Raw genomic sequence first — 17,838 nt, forward strand, 5'->3', positions numbered from 1 at the left:
GACCAAATCCAGTAGCAAGCAGCTGTGTATACAGCCTAGCAAAAAAGGGCTACATTGAACAAGACAGAAGTTTCTCTGCCCCAATTACCTTATTTCTAGTGCAAGGCCTGTAGTATAGTCTTAAAAAAACCTGGAGTGTAAGAAAGTACATATACATAAAATCATGGTTTCCCTTTTTTTCTTACCAACTCATCGCTGACTACTGTTTAAAGTACTTGCTAAACTGGAGTTTACATACAGACATCCTGTTTAATAATCCTCAAGTGAGCCCTTCTCCATGACTTCGCCTAATCTCTCTCTCAGTTTGTTTCTATTCTGGCTACCGAAGCTTCTGGCAGCAATGAATACAACAAGTAATTTTTTTTTGTTTCCATTTTTTACCATATATGCCTGATAATTTTATTTTACTGTAGCTGGCAAGATGGGAAGAATATTGGAAATGGAAATCTGTAGTTTTTTTGTGGTTTATCTACTGAAATACTTTCCGATAGGTGAGAAAAAAGCTAGGAAAACTGTAAGGCTGCCTAATGACCCAGATTGTTCAAGGATGTGCTTAGTTATAGTCCAATTTACAGAAAATGGGCATCCTCCATCACAAAGTTCAGCACTGAAATTGCTTCCGTATGCTTGTACTTCAGCATCTGGAAAAAGACTAAGGATTAAATTAATAGGGATACTTAATCTTCCATATGCCTCAATATTCCTCCACATCCACGAGTTATTACTTCTGCATTATTGCAAGAACTACATACAAGATGAGTAACGGCTTGTTGGTGCTTCTTTTGATTTTTAATGATTTCACGTTTCTTTTAAAATTTCCAGCCAAACCCACAGCTTTTAGTTCTGCTTCTTGGTATCTGGAAAGCAAATCCTCACACACCTATTGCAGAAGCTGCCAATACCTGAACTGCCTAGTGCATGTTCAGCCTGGAAAGTGCTGCATATTTCCATGACAGACACTTCCTGAAGCCACCTCTCCAACTGATGATTCATGTTTCTAACCTCGCTTTCCAGCACTGATCAGAAAGTCAGGTTGTTTGTCAGTCTTTTGCCATCAGCATTTCTATTCAATTCAAAATAAAGCAAAAATGTTTCTGTCTATTGCTTACTGATGTGCAAGAAGGGCATAATCAGTCAAGGCCTTCTTTGAAGTTTGCACTAATCGCTATGCTACCCTAGGAAGCACAGTAACTGTTACCAGGCTACAGAATGCCAGCAAAATAGAGGAAAAAACACACCACGGCACGATCCTATGTTAGATTATGCAGTTGTTTCACACAAAATTGGAAAGCTGGCCGCACATGAAGAATTCTTTGAGGTGAACAAGCTGTTAACATGAAACCATGTATTTTTGAAAATCGAAATGTTGGCTCCTCAAGACTACCATAAGGTCAGGTCAAAGGAAAGACCTACCACCTCTAATGGTCTCTGCAGCATGTCCTAAACCTTTCTGCATTGGATGAGCTGGGAGTTCATTATTAGAAATGGAATTATCACAATTTAACTTACGATACAATAAAATAGTAAGTTTATTACCATTACAGGGAAATCCCTCTGCAATATATAACTCAAGTTCATGTATTTTTGAGCAAATCAACAAGAGAAGTGTTAGATACGAAACCTTTTGCAATGGGGAGCTGTTAGCTGATTAGAAAGTGGAAAAGAACAGGAATAAAATCAGAAACTAGACCCAGCCTTATCAATGGTCATTCTGTTCATCTGAACTGTCTTCAACATTGTTCCAGCCAAACCAGTTTCTAATACATGTATAGATAGAAACAATACTCTGGTGAAACAATTTCAGAAAATTATTTAGCTAGAATATGTCATACCACATACATAAATGTTGTAACATGAAGACACCACCACTTTTTGAAAGCCACCTCAAACAAAGCCTTTGCACTTATTTATCTTTAAAAGTTCCATACTCAGCACTCACAGAGAAAAACCTATCAAATACATATCATATCCTTAGAATTTTACTGCACATGGCCTCTATATGTTTAACAATCAATCAAAGACACTGTAGATGGAAGACAGAAAACCAAATCAGCATAACCAGAACTCAAAAGGTTTTGGTTTCCAAGATCAGTTCAGATTTCCAGTAGGCAACTCAAGCAGCACAGCAGCATTTATTTTACTGTAGATGTTTTTATGTGACAGATTTGTTTTTAATTGATTTTAAAAGTGGGGCTATCTGCTTTTCAAGTAAACCTGAAAAAGTGCCATGATGCTCTCTGGGTTAGTAATAGTCAGAATACAAGGATTCAACTTCTCAGTTGTAAGCATGCAAAATGTGCATATGCTTGGAATTAGTACCATCTTGCAGAATTGTTGGATTCACATTAAAAGGTGTCACGTCTCACTACTACATACCTTTTCTACATATAGAACTCTCCATTCAAATCTCTACAAGTTAGAGTTTAGCAACAGATAGCATATACTCTTAATGTTCCATGTAACTGAAAAAGACTATTGAAAGATTTTAGTTATGATCTTGGCAATATTGATATTAAGACTGTACTTACTGTCAGATAGAGGAATAATTCTGAGTATTTAGAAGGGATGACCAGAAAATTGCTTTGGATTGCTATAACTATTCTTAAATGGCACACTTTAATGTGTTCAAATCATTGCAGAAGGTTAAGTCCTATTTTTAAAACAACAGAAAGAGCATAATGTCTACTGCTCAGAATGTTTTTTAACATTTTTTTGTAAATCTGGGTTCTGTTATTCTACTCTGGGAGGTCTGTAGGCAGGACCTACTGACATCTGGGGCAGTCTGGTGTGTAGGCACAACAGAGAGAGTCCAAGAACTGCCACTTTTAGCCTTCACTGCATATTCTAGATGATTTTGTGCAGTGCCCATATTTAAGACTGAATTTCCTTAGGGCAGCCAAGCAACAAGCCTGGCTGATTACCTGAAAAGTGTACGCTGTGCCTGCTATAGCTAAATTAATGGTTGGCAAAAGGCTAAAAAAGAACAGATTAATTTGAAAATTAAAAAGCTAGCATTACAGTCATTTATGGCCAAGCTAAAATTAGTGCAGTGAAAAGAAAATAGGAGATGTAGGACACAGAGTTTCCCAAGCGCTCTGTGGGCTTGCTCCTGGCTGGAGCTGCTGGGCACACCCAGCATTAAGCCGCTGGCAGGCGGTGCTTGCGGCGTGAGGATGAAGAGCGCTGTGTGAGGATGAAGAGCACTGTGCACACACAGCTGGGCCCATCTGGAAAAACTGTTTTTGATTTTGAGCTTGGTAGCAAGCCAGCCGTGGCCAGGTTCCTTGAGGGTAGGCTGAATAGTCATTCACAGATGTTTCAGGATAAAAAGAGAAGGCTGGTCACCGCAAATAAATTGATCTGCTGCCGTAATCCTGCTCAACAGCATTCTCTGAGGGGCTGGATCAATGTAGCTACACGCACACACTTGGACCATGGGTACTTGGCAGGGTTTATGAGCTCAGCCTGGGCGCTGCACTACTGCCTTTACATGCCTGCTGGACCACAGCTGGCTGGTGTCCCGACAGATCAGGCTGTGGGCACGGCGGGGGCTGCAGCTGCCTGCACTCAGCCACGGCAATACACCTCAAGGAGAACACAGCCTTTGCTACCCTCAGCTTTGCAAGCAACAGAGAACAATGGCAAAGTCAAAATATGCTGTGATTACATGTTGGATCGTGATTTCTTCTCACAAAGGCCCATCAGGCTGTGCAGTTTCTAGTTACATTCACAAAACCACCTTTTGAGTGTCTTGCCAAAATTGCAAAATTTAATGGGAAGGAATCTGCAGGAAGGTTCCTGCAAGAGTGATTCATCCCTTTGGCTTTTGTATATTAGGAAACAATCTTTAGATTCATGATCACAAACTGCATATATCACAAGGTCAAAGTTTCTCTCAGTGCACAAGATGAACAGACTACAGAACTCTCTACCTCAAATGAACGTGTTCCTGAAGTTAAAGAAGAAAACACAACTTTTTGCTGATTTCAATACCTGAAAGGTCAGATTAGTACCTTAAACGATTATAATTCCTGTCAGTACACATTTTATTTTAAAATGTCCCTTTCATGTGCCACTCCTCTGTACTGCCAGCTGTACATATGCCTCCTCTGACAAAAAGGAGATTTTTCAAATGCACAAGAGGTGGTTAGATGCTGATAGTTGCCTGGAGCACTTCAAATCTCTCCTTCTGAAATCCAAGACTGAAAACTAATTCACAAACCAAATGGGATGAAACTGTTTAAAATATTTAGTCACTTTGAAAAACAGCTGATATAGATATTCTTTCTATAGTGCTCACCTCAGGAAGGATTTAATTGTATGTTGAAAGCATACCATGTACCATGTATTTTATGGGAAAGAGAAGGCCAAGCTCTGAGAGTAAAAATACAAAAAAATTAGCTTTGGCCACCATCTACAGTTGGAGCAAAAATGTGATTTCAGCATTGCCAGTGTGTTTTTATATTAACCACTGTTTGCTGAGTCCAACCGAAATTCTCTATTTTTAGCCTTTCAGCTACTTTCAGATAAAATTCCTGCAGATAGGACTAGCTGTATAGGGCAGATAACATACAGCTCTGAAACCACAGACGACCTCATGCAACTGCAAAGAAAGAAGGGTCTGTTACTTAAAACAAGGCTAAAATTTACCCCGGCTATACTAAAATTATACAGGGAGTGTTTTACAGTTCCATTAAAAGACATAAAACAACAGTCACTATAAATTCACGGTGTACTTATTTGTAGGGATGTAAAAAAGAGTAATTAATAACCCCCAAACAGCTTATCTCTGAGCCAGTACAACACCAAAGCTTTCCCAGGCTCACTGGAGATTTTACAAATAGCACTGAGAAGCTGCTTAAGCTGTCATTTGAGAATTATTTGTTCAAACTGAAAAGTCATCGCTCTCTGTCACGAGTCACAAGACATTTTCTAGTGTTCCACACTTTCGGTTGACATTATGGAGAGAAAATAAATAAATGTAGTGCAAACTTTCTGGAAAGGGCTTCCATGTGTAAGAACACATACTAACCACAGATCCGAGGGAGCACTGCACAGTGATTCTTCTTTGTGCTAAATGCACTGTACCTTCCTGTATTCTACTTCACCCTTCCTATGTGTCCCCCTATATACCAAAAGGAACCCATTTCCTTTGAAATGCCATTATTTCCAGTAGAATGAAGTATAGTTCTAAGTACTCTCATTTAAGTTTATCTGAAGTATTTGAGGAGAAATGCATAAGGAGCAGGTATGTCACAAGTGAATCAATACAGATCAGGGTGCTCAGTTTGCATTCCCTGGAATGTGTTTTAGTTTACAGAATATTTGCTGGATATTTCTTCAGAACAAATTCTTCATGAGGTTATCACAGTTCCAGTTGTGAAAGAAACACTCTGAAATCTCCCTTCCTCAAGAAAAAGTTTCAGTCTTTAATAATGAATGAACAGTTCAGATACATGAGTGAAATGATGCTACAGTAAAGAAATTCTTTCACTCCCTCACCTAATCACTGTAAGAGATCAGTAAAGGATTCAAACTATTTCTCTTAACTCTTCCTTTCTTTTCTTAATACCAAGGTAGGTAAACCTATATTTTTTAAAAATGATATAGCCTGTACCTGTCATCTAATTTTTCAAGCACAGTCAGCATTGAAATAAAGGGTTACAGAGCACTTAACTGTTAATTTGTGATTATAGAACAAGTCTGATTTTTCTGGATTCACGTCACTTGAAAGGAGAAATTTCATTTGTCATAAGGAATGAAAACCAGGATGGAACAACGTTTGCTATTTCTCTCTCTAAGGAATTGTAGGTGGACTTATATAAACAACAGAGCAACGATCAAAGGGAAATCTTAGGGACTATAATATAGTGAGGTACTAAAGGAACAGAGCCTTTTATCTACTGTGGAGGAAGTAAGTAAAGCATTGAGACATATGTAATATATGCAATTAAAAATAAAAAGCCCAAGAGAGTCCCAAAAAAGAAATCAATTAAAGTCTGTTTTTGTCTTACTCTGTTAAAATGACAAGTAAGAACCAAAAATGCAATCTACCACAAAAATTGTGCTCCATCACCTGGAAAAGCTAGGCTTTCAACTCTATTTTAAGCTGAATTTTCCTCCACATCCCATGAAATAAGCACTGTTCAATCACAAACCATGTCCTCATTCACTGACAGTTCAACTGAGGCTTACCTTGTCCTCCACTCTGTTCAGCCTGGCACCAATCGTGTTATTTCCTCGATCTTTGCTTTTCTCTGTGGAACAAGAAACATTTTCAACTTAATATATGGTGGTATAACAAAATAGCAGCTAGCCACAACAGGGTGTGTTTAACTAGGCCACCAACACTGTGTAACTGAATACCTTTGCCAGGGTGATAGATCTATTCCTTAAATGCAGTTTTTATTTCTTTTTATAGCATTGGCCCACGCCACAGCATTTAATAGCCCTTAAGTTTAAGGCATGTTCAACCTCAGTTTTATGCTTTAACCAGGGAGAACAAAAATGTTCCCAATTTAGTTAATATTTTAATTGCCACTTAAAAACAATCTGCCATTACACAAAGGACTACAGTCAACTCGAAATAATGCATTTGGTGACATGTTACCTTTTTTCCCCCACAAAGTATGTAGAAAATGAGTTTTCAAATGACATAAAGAGTTCTCATCAGCTAGGCTCGTCACAAACAAATTTAGTCCTTTGTGCTCCTTTTCCAGTCTCTTTTCAAAGCTACCAAAGATCTATGTGGATATTATCAATTTCATAGGAACTCCATAATCTTAGCAGACCAATTTATTGAAAATATGGTGAGCATCAGAGAGACTAGAGCAAACATTTCAAAACCTTCGGTGAAGGTAGGTGCTTTAAATATCTAAATAAGAACAACCCTAATTTAAAGGTGTTGATGACTAAATATTATTGCCAATGCCTAATCCTCAGAGCACAACTGGTTGACACTGTTTAAAAATTTGGCAATAAAATGAAAAGTATTTTAACAAGTATTTTCCATTAACTATAACTTTATCAGATTAATTTTAGACATGTCCTTTGTATTAACTTACCTGAGACAGAGATAAAAAGAGATGGCTTCCCTATGGACTGGTCCAACCTATAAATCAAAAAGAATAATTCTTATTTTTTTATTAGCTGAACCAGCATCTTCACTTTCTCTAACTGGAGCAGGGAGGCCTCTTCACAAACAAGCAAAGTGAAGTTCAAATAATTCTGAGTTTGTCCTGTAAGTGAAGCCATTGCTCTGGGCTAAGAATAGATTAAAACTAAAAAAACAATAACAAAATGGGATTAGACTTAGATTGGTCTACAGCTTCTTTAACAACTGTAAAGTTTCACCATGCCCATCACTTTTCCATGTGATCAGCATTGTTTCCTCTTTTCCTTGTTCCTCTGCAGCTTTCTTGCTGCATCTATCTGTCATCTCTTAGTTTGCTCTTAAGTGCATTTCTACCAGAGCTAGTGAGAATATTGCACTCTCTAGGTATAATACAGCCCCTAACATACAAGGATTTGACATACAATCAAAGCTAGCAGGAACTGAGGTAATACATGTACATCCTAATCGTCAGATTTTTAAGCCTTTTGTCTTTTCCTCCTGGTGGGAAAAGAAAATTTTTACTCAAATACCACTTTATATTCACTAACTTTGCACAGTCCTACCAATATGGCACTTTCAACATCATCAGCTTTTTGTCTGCGAGCCCCAATCACTGCCTAATTTACAAACATCCTTCTGCTGCTGTTTACAGATACCAACACTGAATTCATGGACGTACCTCCTCTGTAACTCCTTGATTCGCACCATCAGGTTGAGGTGACCCTGAGAATACTGCTCGATAACATCTCGGACATCATAGGGCTTTCTAGCTTGCTGTAAAATAAGAGACAAAAAACATGCCTTTAAACCACAAGGATGTACGAATGGTGTGTGACAAGGTAGATGTTTTTGAGGAGTAAATAGTAAGTTCTTTTAACTCCTTTTAACACTGTTGTTATTATAACTGTATGAGTTACTTTGATTGTTCCCATGATCACACATTTTTGGTGATTTTGACAATTCTCATTTCATCCACCTTTTTCTAACTGCAGACCTATAGGCCTTTCAAGAGATTATCCACCAAACTGGAGCCCAAAAGAACTTGGAGACAAAAAAAGTTTATCTGGCACTTTGATCAGAAATCTGTGCTCACTCTAGTTGCTTCTGAAAACAAGGTTTGTACTCCTTGGCCACTGAACTATAAAGAGGTCTTTCACTTGCACAAGCCCCTGTTCTCAGTCAGCAGCTGGGGTTCTCAGTTCAGGTCTTACCATAGGAAGGTTAAAGCACAATCCTTGATGAAGGTGCATGACTGATTTTCTCTTCCAGAAAGAGTGACTGAGCTTTCAAGGCTACTGGGAAATACTGGTGCAAGGAATGACGAGGGAGAAAGCCCTCTGTCTGTAATTTGAATGGCATACATGGGAAAGACTTAATCTGACCTTAGCAATAAAACCACTTTTTTTTAGAATTAAAGATAAGGGCAATACTATTAACCTATAAACACCAAGACCAACTGGAAAGCAAGTGAACAAACATTTCAAAGTGCAGGAACAAATTAAAAATATCTTAATCCTACATCTAGAAACTAGAGGAGGCCACAAAGATGACCAGAGGGCTGGAGAACCACTCCTATAAAGACGGGCTGAGAGAGTTGTGTTGTTGAACTTAGAGAAGAGAGGGCTCCAGGGAGACCTCATTGTGGCCTTTCAGTACTTGAAGGGGGCTTTTAAGAAAGATGGGGACAGAGTTTTTACAAGGGCCTGTAGTAATAGGATAAGGGGGAATGGCTTCAAGGTGAAAGAGGGCAGGGCTAGATTAGATATTGGGACGAAATTCTTTACTTTGAGGGTGGTGAGACACTGAAACAGGCTGCCCAGAGAAACTGTGGCTGCCCTATCCCTGGAAACAATCAAGGTCAGGTTGGAAGGGGCCCTGAGTAACCTGATTGGTTGAAGATGTCCTTGCTCATCCCAGGAGGTTTGCATTAGGTGACCTTTAAACATCCCTCCCAACTCAAACTATTCTATAATTCTATGATTTCTGACCCATTCATTATGCTGTCTACAGATATCCTGTAGCTAATTTCAAAGTTTAGTGAAAACCATGGTAACACTGTTACAACTTCTCCTTTCTTGCTGTTTTTAGAACAAGAAAAAGAGTTTACAGTGGTAGCTTCTAAGATACCAGAATCTGGATCCCATCTGAGGTCTCAGAACTGTTCTGTCACCTGTACTTCAAAAGCAGATGTCTCTGTACTGCTTTATCTTATGTCATACACTGCAATTTTTCCTCAATTCCATGCCACAAATACCTTCTTTCTAAGCCAAAGGAAAGTGGGATACAATATAAAAAACAGGCTGTGGCAGTCCCCTGTGCAGTTCCCTGCACCTGCCCGAGAGGTAGCTCCCACATTTCAGGAATCATTACTTTAAAAACATCACTTCATCAGAAAAATTATATTTCAGTCAGCCAGATTCCTGCAAACCTTGCATGAACATGATATACTCACTAGTGGAAGGCTAAACTGGAATGGGAATTGCTTCAATCTAACCAAGGAGCACAGAAGAATTCCCAAGAATCCCCACTGCTTACACACATATAAATCATAACTAACATCCACAAAAAAAGAAATACGGTTCAATGATGGCATAAGCCTGTAAATCTTTCCCTGGACTAGTACTGTGAACATGATGATATTAAAAAAAAAAAAAAAGAAAAAAAAAAGAAGTGTTCTAGATTATTTTTGTACTGCAAATAAGCAAGAGAGAAATCTGAAAGATGAGCTTGAAAACTCCAGGTTAAGAAAAGCTGTTAATTCAGTAAGAACAAAGATGAAGAGCTTTCTCTTGCCATCCTCATACTCTCACACAGGAGCCTGACAGTAGACAGAGTAGGTATGTCTCTGCCTGTTTATCCTTTACAGGGCTGTTTCTTTCTCTTTTAAACATGAATTGAAAACCTGGAGTAAATGGAATTTATGAATAAAGCTTAATTTCTGAGTCCGATAGGGTATTTAATAGTCAGTACTGATTTTTCTGTAATTACTTCATACTGAAAGCTGATCTTTCATGCGAAAATAGTCCTGATGTTAATTTTTTAAAAGGAAAAAAACCTGCAGCAGGCAATGAATGAGTATTGAAGAAACAAAAGTAGAAGCCTGCCCCACAGCTTTCCTTTAACTCTTCTTTACTTTTGTTCCTCTGCTAATTAACCAACACTCATGGCAAAACTCTTCTTAAATGAGTTAAAATTTCCCCCATCATATATGAAAGTTTGCAAAAGGCACAAAAGCCAATGCCAAATATTAAATGTGCACTACCAGCTGTTGCTGTTCCCTAGTAACTGGATGGGCAGGGAGGCATACCTGGGAAAGGGAGAGAGGAACCTGGGAAATTTCTGGGAAATGTAACCAAATAACAGTCAAAAAAAATGGGTAGAACATCCTGTGAAGCCCAGGACACTGAAGTATATTGTTTGGTACAGCCCAGTATGGAGATTAGAAAAGATTACACACACAATTAATGATTCATACCACAACAAATGAATTACGTAAAATGATGAAGTACAAGACTATAAATGTAAGATTTTCCAGGGAAATTGTAACAAATCAGGCAACAGTTATGTCATCAGCAGAGCTGCAACCTGCATTTTTAATTTATGCTATGTATAGAACACTTGCCATGGTGAAAGACATACCACAAGTTAAAATTGTATTTTAGAAGGAAATTAATTTACTCAACAGGAAGAATTTACATGTAAAGAAAGTAAAAAAAAAAAGAAGATTTAAAAATGACAATGGGAAATCAGAACAAATTCTTGGTCTCTGGATCTGTGATGGGTACCACAGTTGTATCCATGTTCATAAGTTTTAAAACTTTTAGAAACTTTCCTAATTGGAAAACAAAGGCTATTCATTCATGAATCAAGCTAATGGAATAACTGAGTATGGGGATTTTCTTTCTGAAATTCAATTATAAGGTTAGGCTGTGTCAAAGACATCTGATTTATAAAAGACACAGAAAATTGATTTTTGGTAGGTGGGGTGAACAAATCCTAGAACACAATTAATTTTTAAGTCTACTTTCCCTGCAATCTGTAGAATCCTTCCTTAACCATAAGCCATTCACCTTAACTGATGCACAGGACTTGTGTTGACTACTAGTAGAATGTGATCTTTTGTACTGAATTTGGAACAGTCTACAGACTTTATGAGAACATAAACACATCTATAAAAAAGGTATTAATTCTTTATAATAGTATGCTGGGTTCTTACACGGGTATCATCATAAGGACTATATTTAAACCCAACTTTGAAATACAGTCTAAATTTCTCTCCTGCTTTTTTAAGAGGAAATGAAACCCATTTGCTTCACAAAGACTTGCTTTTCATGTCCTTTGAAACTCTTTGTTTCCCTGTTTAGCTTTTCTTTATTTATTTTATTTAATTTTTTTTTTTTTAAACAGGAAGGCTTTGCTTTCTAGCTGGCTTTTGTCCTTGTGGTGCCATCACTCCCTGTTATTAACTGATCTCTTAAAAAAGTGTATCTAGTCAAATTTAGGCATACAGGTGTGTCCTGCAAACAGCTGGTATAGTTTAAGAACCATGCTGGGTTCATGCTGGGACCTGTTTTGCAAAATTTTCCTCTTCCTCTCCTTCTTCCTATGCTGCCCTTCTCAAAAGCTTTACAGGCATCTCTAAAAAGTACTCCTTTAAAGTGCTGGCCTTGCTTAATGTTCCAGCTAATTTTAAGCATGAATAGTCCAATGGACTTCAGATGAAATTTGGTTGTGGGTTTGTTGGTTTTTTCCCAATAGTTACAGGAAGAAAATATCTGATTTTTTTTTAACATATATTTCACATAAACACAAAGCTTAGAAAACAAATATCTACCAGAAAACAGCTACACAGACCCCTTACATTCTGAAAGATACATTTTTAAAATGCATCTTCTGCTTTACCTTAATTTCAGATATTACATTGGCCTGGTTATTAGAAACAGTACAGTCATTATTTGGCACATGTTTAAACATTTTAATTTCTTATGATTATTTTATGTGCATACAATAGAACAAAGCAGATTTACAACATACTTTTGACGAAAGAATAATGGCAGTGGTTATCTCTTTAATTACTGGGGAGATTTTCAAAAGCACCTTGTGGCTTGAATTTCAAGGTGACTTTGTGCATTAAGTTACTTAGGTGCTTTGGAAAACTGTACCTTTGGTGCTCTCCAAATTTTTAAACTCGGTCATAACCTTGTATTCAGAAATTATGGAGAAGTATCAGATACCCCCTTCCATTCCTATTGGGAGATTCTGTTTCTGACAGAAACAGCAGTGTATCACTTGCACACAGGAGTGATTTGAGATACATTCTACTTCAGCCAAACTGACATTTTTAGTTCTTTAGTAACAGCTAATATTGATCGTTCAGGAAGAAGAAAGACTGCTAAAGGAGGATGAGAGACAACCTTGTTGAGGGATTTTGTAGATGGCCAGGACCAGGTCTTTTGCAGATCCAAAAGTGAGAGTACAACTGAGAAGCCAGATTAGCAACCGAGATACTGAGCACAAACAAGTTTTAAGTATGAACTGAATGGTCCCATTCTATTCAGTCAAATGCTTTTTCAGCTTCTATCAAATCATCTGCCGCAGGGGAGTTTCATTTATTTGCCAGGTGGATAATGTTGCACACAGTGTTCAGGCATTTTCAAAATCTGTTTCTGACAAATACCACTTGGGAGGCAGATATACAATATGTAGATTTCTTGTTTCTAAGCAGTGTAGTTAATACCATAGCAAATATTTTATGATCTAAATTTATGAGAGCACCGATCCAGTAATTACCACAGTGCAAAGGATCAAAATCAAGTGAATAAATTAAAGTTAAATGGAACTGGCCATATTTAGGCAATTTTTCACACAACAGCAGTAGACACATCACTGGAATGGGCTATGTCCCTTGCCAAGTTACAAGTGCTGGCCAGCAAGTGTGAAAGAACTTCTAAACAAAATGACTATAAATATTATTTTCAAGTAGTCCGGACACTGTGCCTTACTTAACCTTAGTCTAATAATAAAAATAGGTGAAATGTGATAGCTGAAAGTTTCTGAAAGTGCTCTCTTCAAGAAAAGCCTGGTCATGGGTGATTTCAGCCTAAATGGTGATTGTATGAATACATTATACATAACAGAAAAAATTTTCTGAAAAGTTTAGGTAAGTTTAGCCATAAATTAGATCATGAATTTTAGTAAAAATGAAAGTATTCAAAGTAGAAAATTGCTAAAGAATTCAGACAGTGCTTCTAAATTTCAATAAAGAAGTCAGAATCATGGGTTTGAAATAGCAGCTAACACTGTCTTACAGATATATTGGACTGTTAGTCATCATCATCACCTTCTGGATCCTAAATTTTGTGCCCTTGAAATTTGAAGGAAAAAGGACACCCTCCCTTTCTGGAGGGTCTAGATTAAGGGTGGGAAAGCTTTTTGGTCTATTGTAATCAGTAGTGGAGAGGTCATATATGAAAATGGATGTGGGCCAATAAGATCCACTCTTCCTTTGCATTTTCAGTTGTGAAGCCTGCTCTCCAGAGATTATCCATTATTCATTAATTTTAAGCAAAGTTATGCATATATGTATATATTCACCTGGTTTAAATCAAGCTGAAGGCTGTTAATTGGATTAACCTAAATTGATTTTTAGAAAGTTTGCAGTCATAATTTTTTATTCAGACCAGGTAACAAGGTTAATTGGCCACTGTTAAATGCTTATGGCAGCACAAGACCACAGCAAGTCAAGTGGCACACAGGAAAGGTATGTCAGTGAGGGTCAGAGGAGTGAAGAGAACAAGTATCTCATAAACTGGGAAGGAGGTCTCCTACCTATGCAGAGGGAGAAGGGAAAAGAAAGAAGACACCTTCAAACACACTAACAAATTTCCACCCTGGTTTCTTATCAGGACTTCATTATCATTGAGTGAGGGACAGAAACAAGGCTGAGGTAGTATTTTAATCTCTAATCCTACTGACTCGGCATGACAGCAGCATACAGCTCAGAATTAATGGAGACATATGAGAATGTTTGCACTGCGAGAAAGAGACAGCGATAACAGAGGGTTAAGGGTCAAGTCCATTAGCAGAAAATAACATTTTAATTCAGACTGCATTTCAGGAGTTTAGCCTATTTCCAGTGCATCCACAGTTGACTAACCTGCTGCGAAACAACCACCCTATTGAAGGAGGGAGAGAATAGTGGGTGTAGCTCACCATTACTGAAATGAATTGTGTTAGTCTCTCTTAAGTTTCTAAAAGAAACAATGAATAAGGAGAATAAAAGGGTTTATTTAGAAAAGGAGCTTTTTATTCACAACTCACCTGAAACTTTTTCTTTGCCACAAAGTACTGCATCCTACGAATCACCTTAATTGCAGCGCGGTGATGTTCCCGCAGCCTGTGGGAAAAACCAGGCAGGTGAGTGGGGTGAAAGAGCATCTCCATCCAGACAGTAAATATAACAGTCTGCAGTAAATGCTTCACTAACACGTGAATGTGTAATGGAAGTAGTTGCAATTACAGCCTGGGAGCACAACACACCATTATATTGACCTTCCTCACCTTTCAAGAGGGCTATAAAAATCCAGGGTTTTATCTGACCTATGCTGGGTTTGCATACATTTCACAGGTAAAGGACGTGTCCACATAACCTCTACCCACATCTCCCAGTTTCATTTTCACAAAAAAAGCCCAAACTCTCAAGTTCCTGCATATTCAGCCATGAACAGTTTTTATACGCAGTCACTCCAGAAATCCAGCTTTTAGTTTTGAGGTTTGTTTATTTTTGTGGTGTTCTCCCTCAATTCCTATACAACGTTTGTTCAATTACAAGAATTCTTTGTTTTTTAAAGAATTATTTTAAAAAAACACTTAGAAGATTTTTGAGTTGTTGACTCCCTATGCAATCCAAATGATCTAGTGGTAGCTGGATGAAACATCTACATACACATGAATTCCCAAACTGAACTGTAAGTTTATATAAAGACAAAGTAATCTGAAAGATCTTTAAAAAATCAGATGCATTTGCATATGAACTGAAAGCAGAATGAAAAAGTAATAATTTGCTCTTTGTACTTTGAAATAACTGATTTCCATAGTATCTGACATTATTTTTCAAACAGTGCATTAAGACCAACAGATATTCCAAATTTTTCAAAGCTTGCAAAAATGATGCATTTTCCTTCTTAAAATTAAAATATCAAATCAAACATTTAACCTGTGGCCATTATTCACCTTGCTCACTTCATTACTCTTATCAAGATGTGCTTCAACGACATTACAGCACACTCCTTATTTCCTTTGTAAGCGCATGAACTTCTAGCATTTCTAACTCTCATCTCAAACAGACTTCCAGTGATGGCTTTAGGGAGTAGCATCAAAAGCAGAGTTAGATATCCCAGACATTTTATCTTTATAAAATTATTATTAGTAATACTGATAGACCAGCATATTGAGATGTCACTTTGCAGTGCTTTCTGTCTGTATTGAACCTGACTGCATTCATACTCACTAAGGGACAGACAAGTCATAATTAAGTTCTGAACAAGTTCATACAAGTTTGGGTCTTTGGTATGATATGGCACGGTATCACCCAAGCCTCTTCAGCTAAATATAACCTGGAATTTTAGTGAGTATTCAGCTGTTTCTTCATGACAAATCTCCTCCCACAAATGAAAGTTCTGTATGTGCAAATGGTAGATGCCTGCCCTCTGAATAGGAGTAGATGGGGTGTTCCCTTTCTGAAAACTCACATGTTTTATTAGGAAAACAGCTTTCTGCAAAGGCAAAAACAGAACCAAAAAAAGCCATCGTTTTCTACTTGTAGCTACTGTCTCTCCAGTGCATTCTTTCTGTTATAGAAATTGTTCAGATTTAGCAATGGCAGAAAAGATTGCTTTCTCCAGAAACAGGATAAAATACATTGTTTTTCAAGCTAATAGCATACAACTTTTCACCAGATGTGAAAAGCTCGCTATGCCTCTAAATGTATTCATATAAATTGACTGTACCTCAATAATTATGCACCAAATCTGCAGCTGGATCTGCATAGGGAGGCTCTTCTCTCTTAACACCTTACTGAGATGTCTTAGTGACACTGTCTTCAGGCTCCTGCTCCCACAGATCTGGCTGCAACATCATGGTTCGAGTAATAAAAATAGAAATCTGCTACTCCTGACTGGGGTAGCTGTGTGTTTGGATCAATTCCCAGTGGACAGTTAGCCTAATGTTAGTTCACAGTACTCCCATGCTGCATCATTCTGCTGCTAGGGACAAGGACAACTTCCACAAAAGCCAAGGGAAATAAAGTGTTTGGGTTTTTACATTCTGCCTCGTGGAGATGGAAGCCAAAAAGGTAAACGCTGCTTAACTTGCTAATAAATATCAAAGGTGTGATATCATGCAGCTGTACATCCTACAAATAAAAGCACACAAAAACATATTTTGACAAATAGAAATATATTTGAATGGCAATAAAAGTGCTTGTAGTATCTTGGTTTATGCCTCATTTCCTCTGGGGTGTTCTTCACAGTCTATCATTTCTGAGTAAAATATTTTTCTTTGTGACAGCCAGTCACTAGTAAAGCACACCAAATCCCTCATTCTCTATCTAGAGGACAAGTCTCATCTATAGGAAAGGCAGCCGGATAATAAAAATGATATTTGCCATTCAGTAAAATAACAAAACTACACCACTAAAATGATTTTCCAATGTAGCTATTCCACATCAATCATTTTTCAGCGCTGACATGAACTTCCATGCCAAAAAGGAAAGTTAATATTCTCATTCTAATCCTTCCCATTTCCAGCTCCAGTAAGAAACCTTACAGTAAGCTTGTTTCTACTTATGCTGTAAAATCTAATTCTGCACAACTGGTTGTCCCGATTCCCCAAGATTAAATGCTTCTGCAATGAGGGAAGGGAATAAAGGATTTAATTAGTAGCCAAGGTTATGATTCACTGTTGTTTGATCTCTTTGGCAAACTGGTAACAAATGCTTTAGTAAATTGAGAGCTTAACCATTAACTGGTGATATTTGTTTGTTCAGCCACTTGTGACATCTCTGAGTTTCAGTTGCCTAGGGACCATCTGCAACCTCTGGGCACATCCAGCATGCTTAGATGCTCAACACACTACCACCCTCAGTTCCGTGAATGCTTTATTTTTGTCAGGAGTGTGGCAGGAAACGACCTCCCCTGAGCATGCTGCCAGAGCAGCAGGGCACCTTCACGGTGCACCCGTCCCCAGGAGGAGAAGCCCTTTGGAGAAGCCCTACTGTGCACAGTGAGTCTCTGATGGCAGCATGGAAGCAGTTTTAAGGGATTACTGGGATACTTCAGAGAGCCTGCCTGCTTCAGTGTAGCTGTGTGAGCTAAGCTCTCTCACAACTGCAATCCCTCATTTTTAGATGTTTAGTTTTGCCTAACTTAGGGAGAAAACTAGTTTGATAAGTGCATTAGCAACAGGGTCAGCAGACGTGGCTTTTGCTCTTTTGGCAACAAAGCTGTTTTCCTGTCCTGAGCATTCATCGGGCTTTGAGCATCATTGTCACCATACCCATTAATCTCATAACTGACATCTGAAGGGACTTGCCAAACACCACTTGAGTGTTTCTAATAACAAGCAGCATATTACCTTAAAAAATAAAATATACAGTATGTCTGTAAAATCAAGCTAAAAATTACTGTTTCCAATACCAGACAACATCTCAGCCTGCACCTTTCTGA

General features: G+C 37.9%; 1 protein-coding gene across 3 annotated transcripts in view; it reads right to left on the reverse strand.

Annotated features, from left to right (window-relative positions):
• KCNQ1 (potassium voltage-gated channel subfamily Q member 1) overlaps positions 1–17,838 on the reverse strand; it is a 340,214-nt gene that overhangs the window by 98,144 nt on the left and 224,232 nt on the right. For all 3 annotated transcript variants that reach the window (XM_032692166.1, XM_032692165.1, XM_032692168.1), the window contains 4 exons: positions 14,435–14,510; positions 7,794–7,888; positions 7,065–7,111; positions 6,196–6,257 (listed from right to left, as the gene is read on the reverse strand). In XM_032692166.1, the coding sequence (XP_032548057.1) occupies positions 6,196–6,257; positions 7,065–7,111; positions 7,794–7,888; positions 14,435–14,510 (280 nt within the window). The remainder of the gene's footprint in view (positions 1–6,195; positions 6,258–7,064; positions 7,112–7,793; positions 7,889–14,434; positions 14,511–17,838) is intronic.

This window comes from Chiroxiphia lanceolata, chromosome 6 (genome assembly GCF_009829145.1).
Source record: "Chiroxiphia lanceolata isolate bChiLan1 chromosome 6, bChiLan1.pri, whole genome shotgun sequence".
In the NCBI taxonomy this organism is placed as follows: domain Eukaryota; kingdom Metazoa; phylum Chordata; class Aves; order Passeriformes; family Pipridae; genus Chiroxiphia; species Chiroxiphia lanceolata.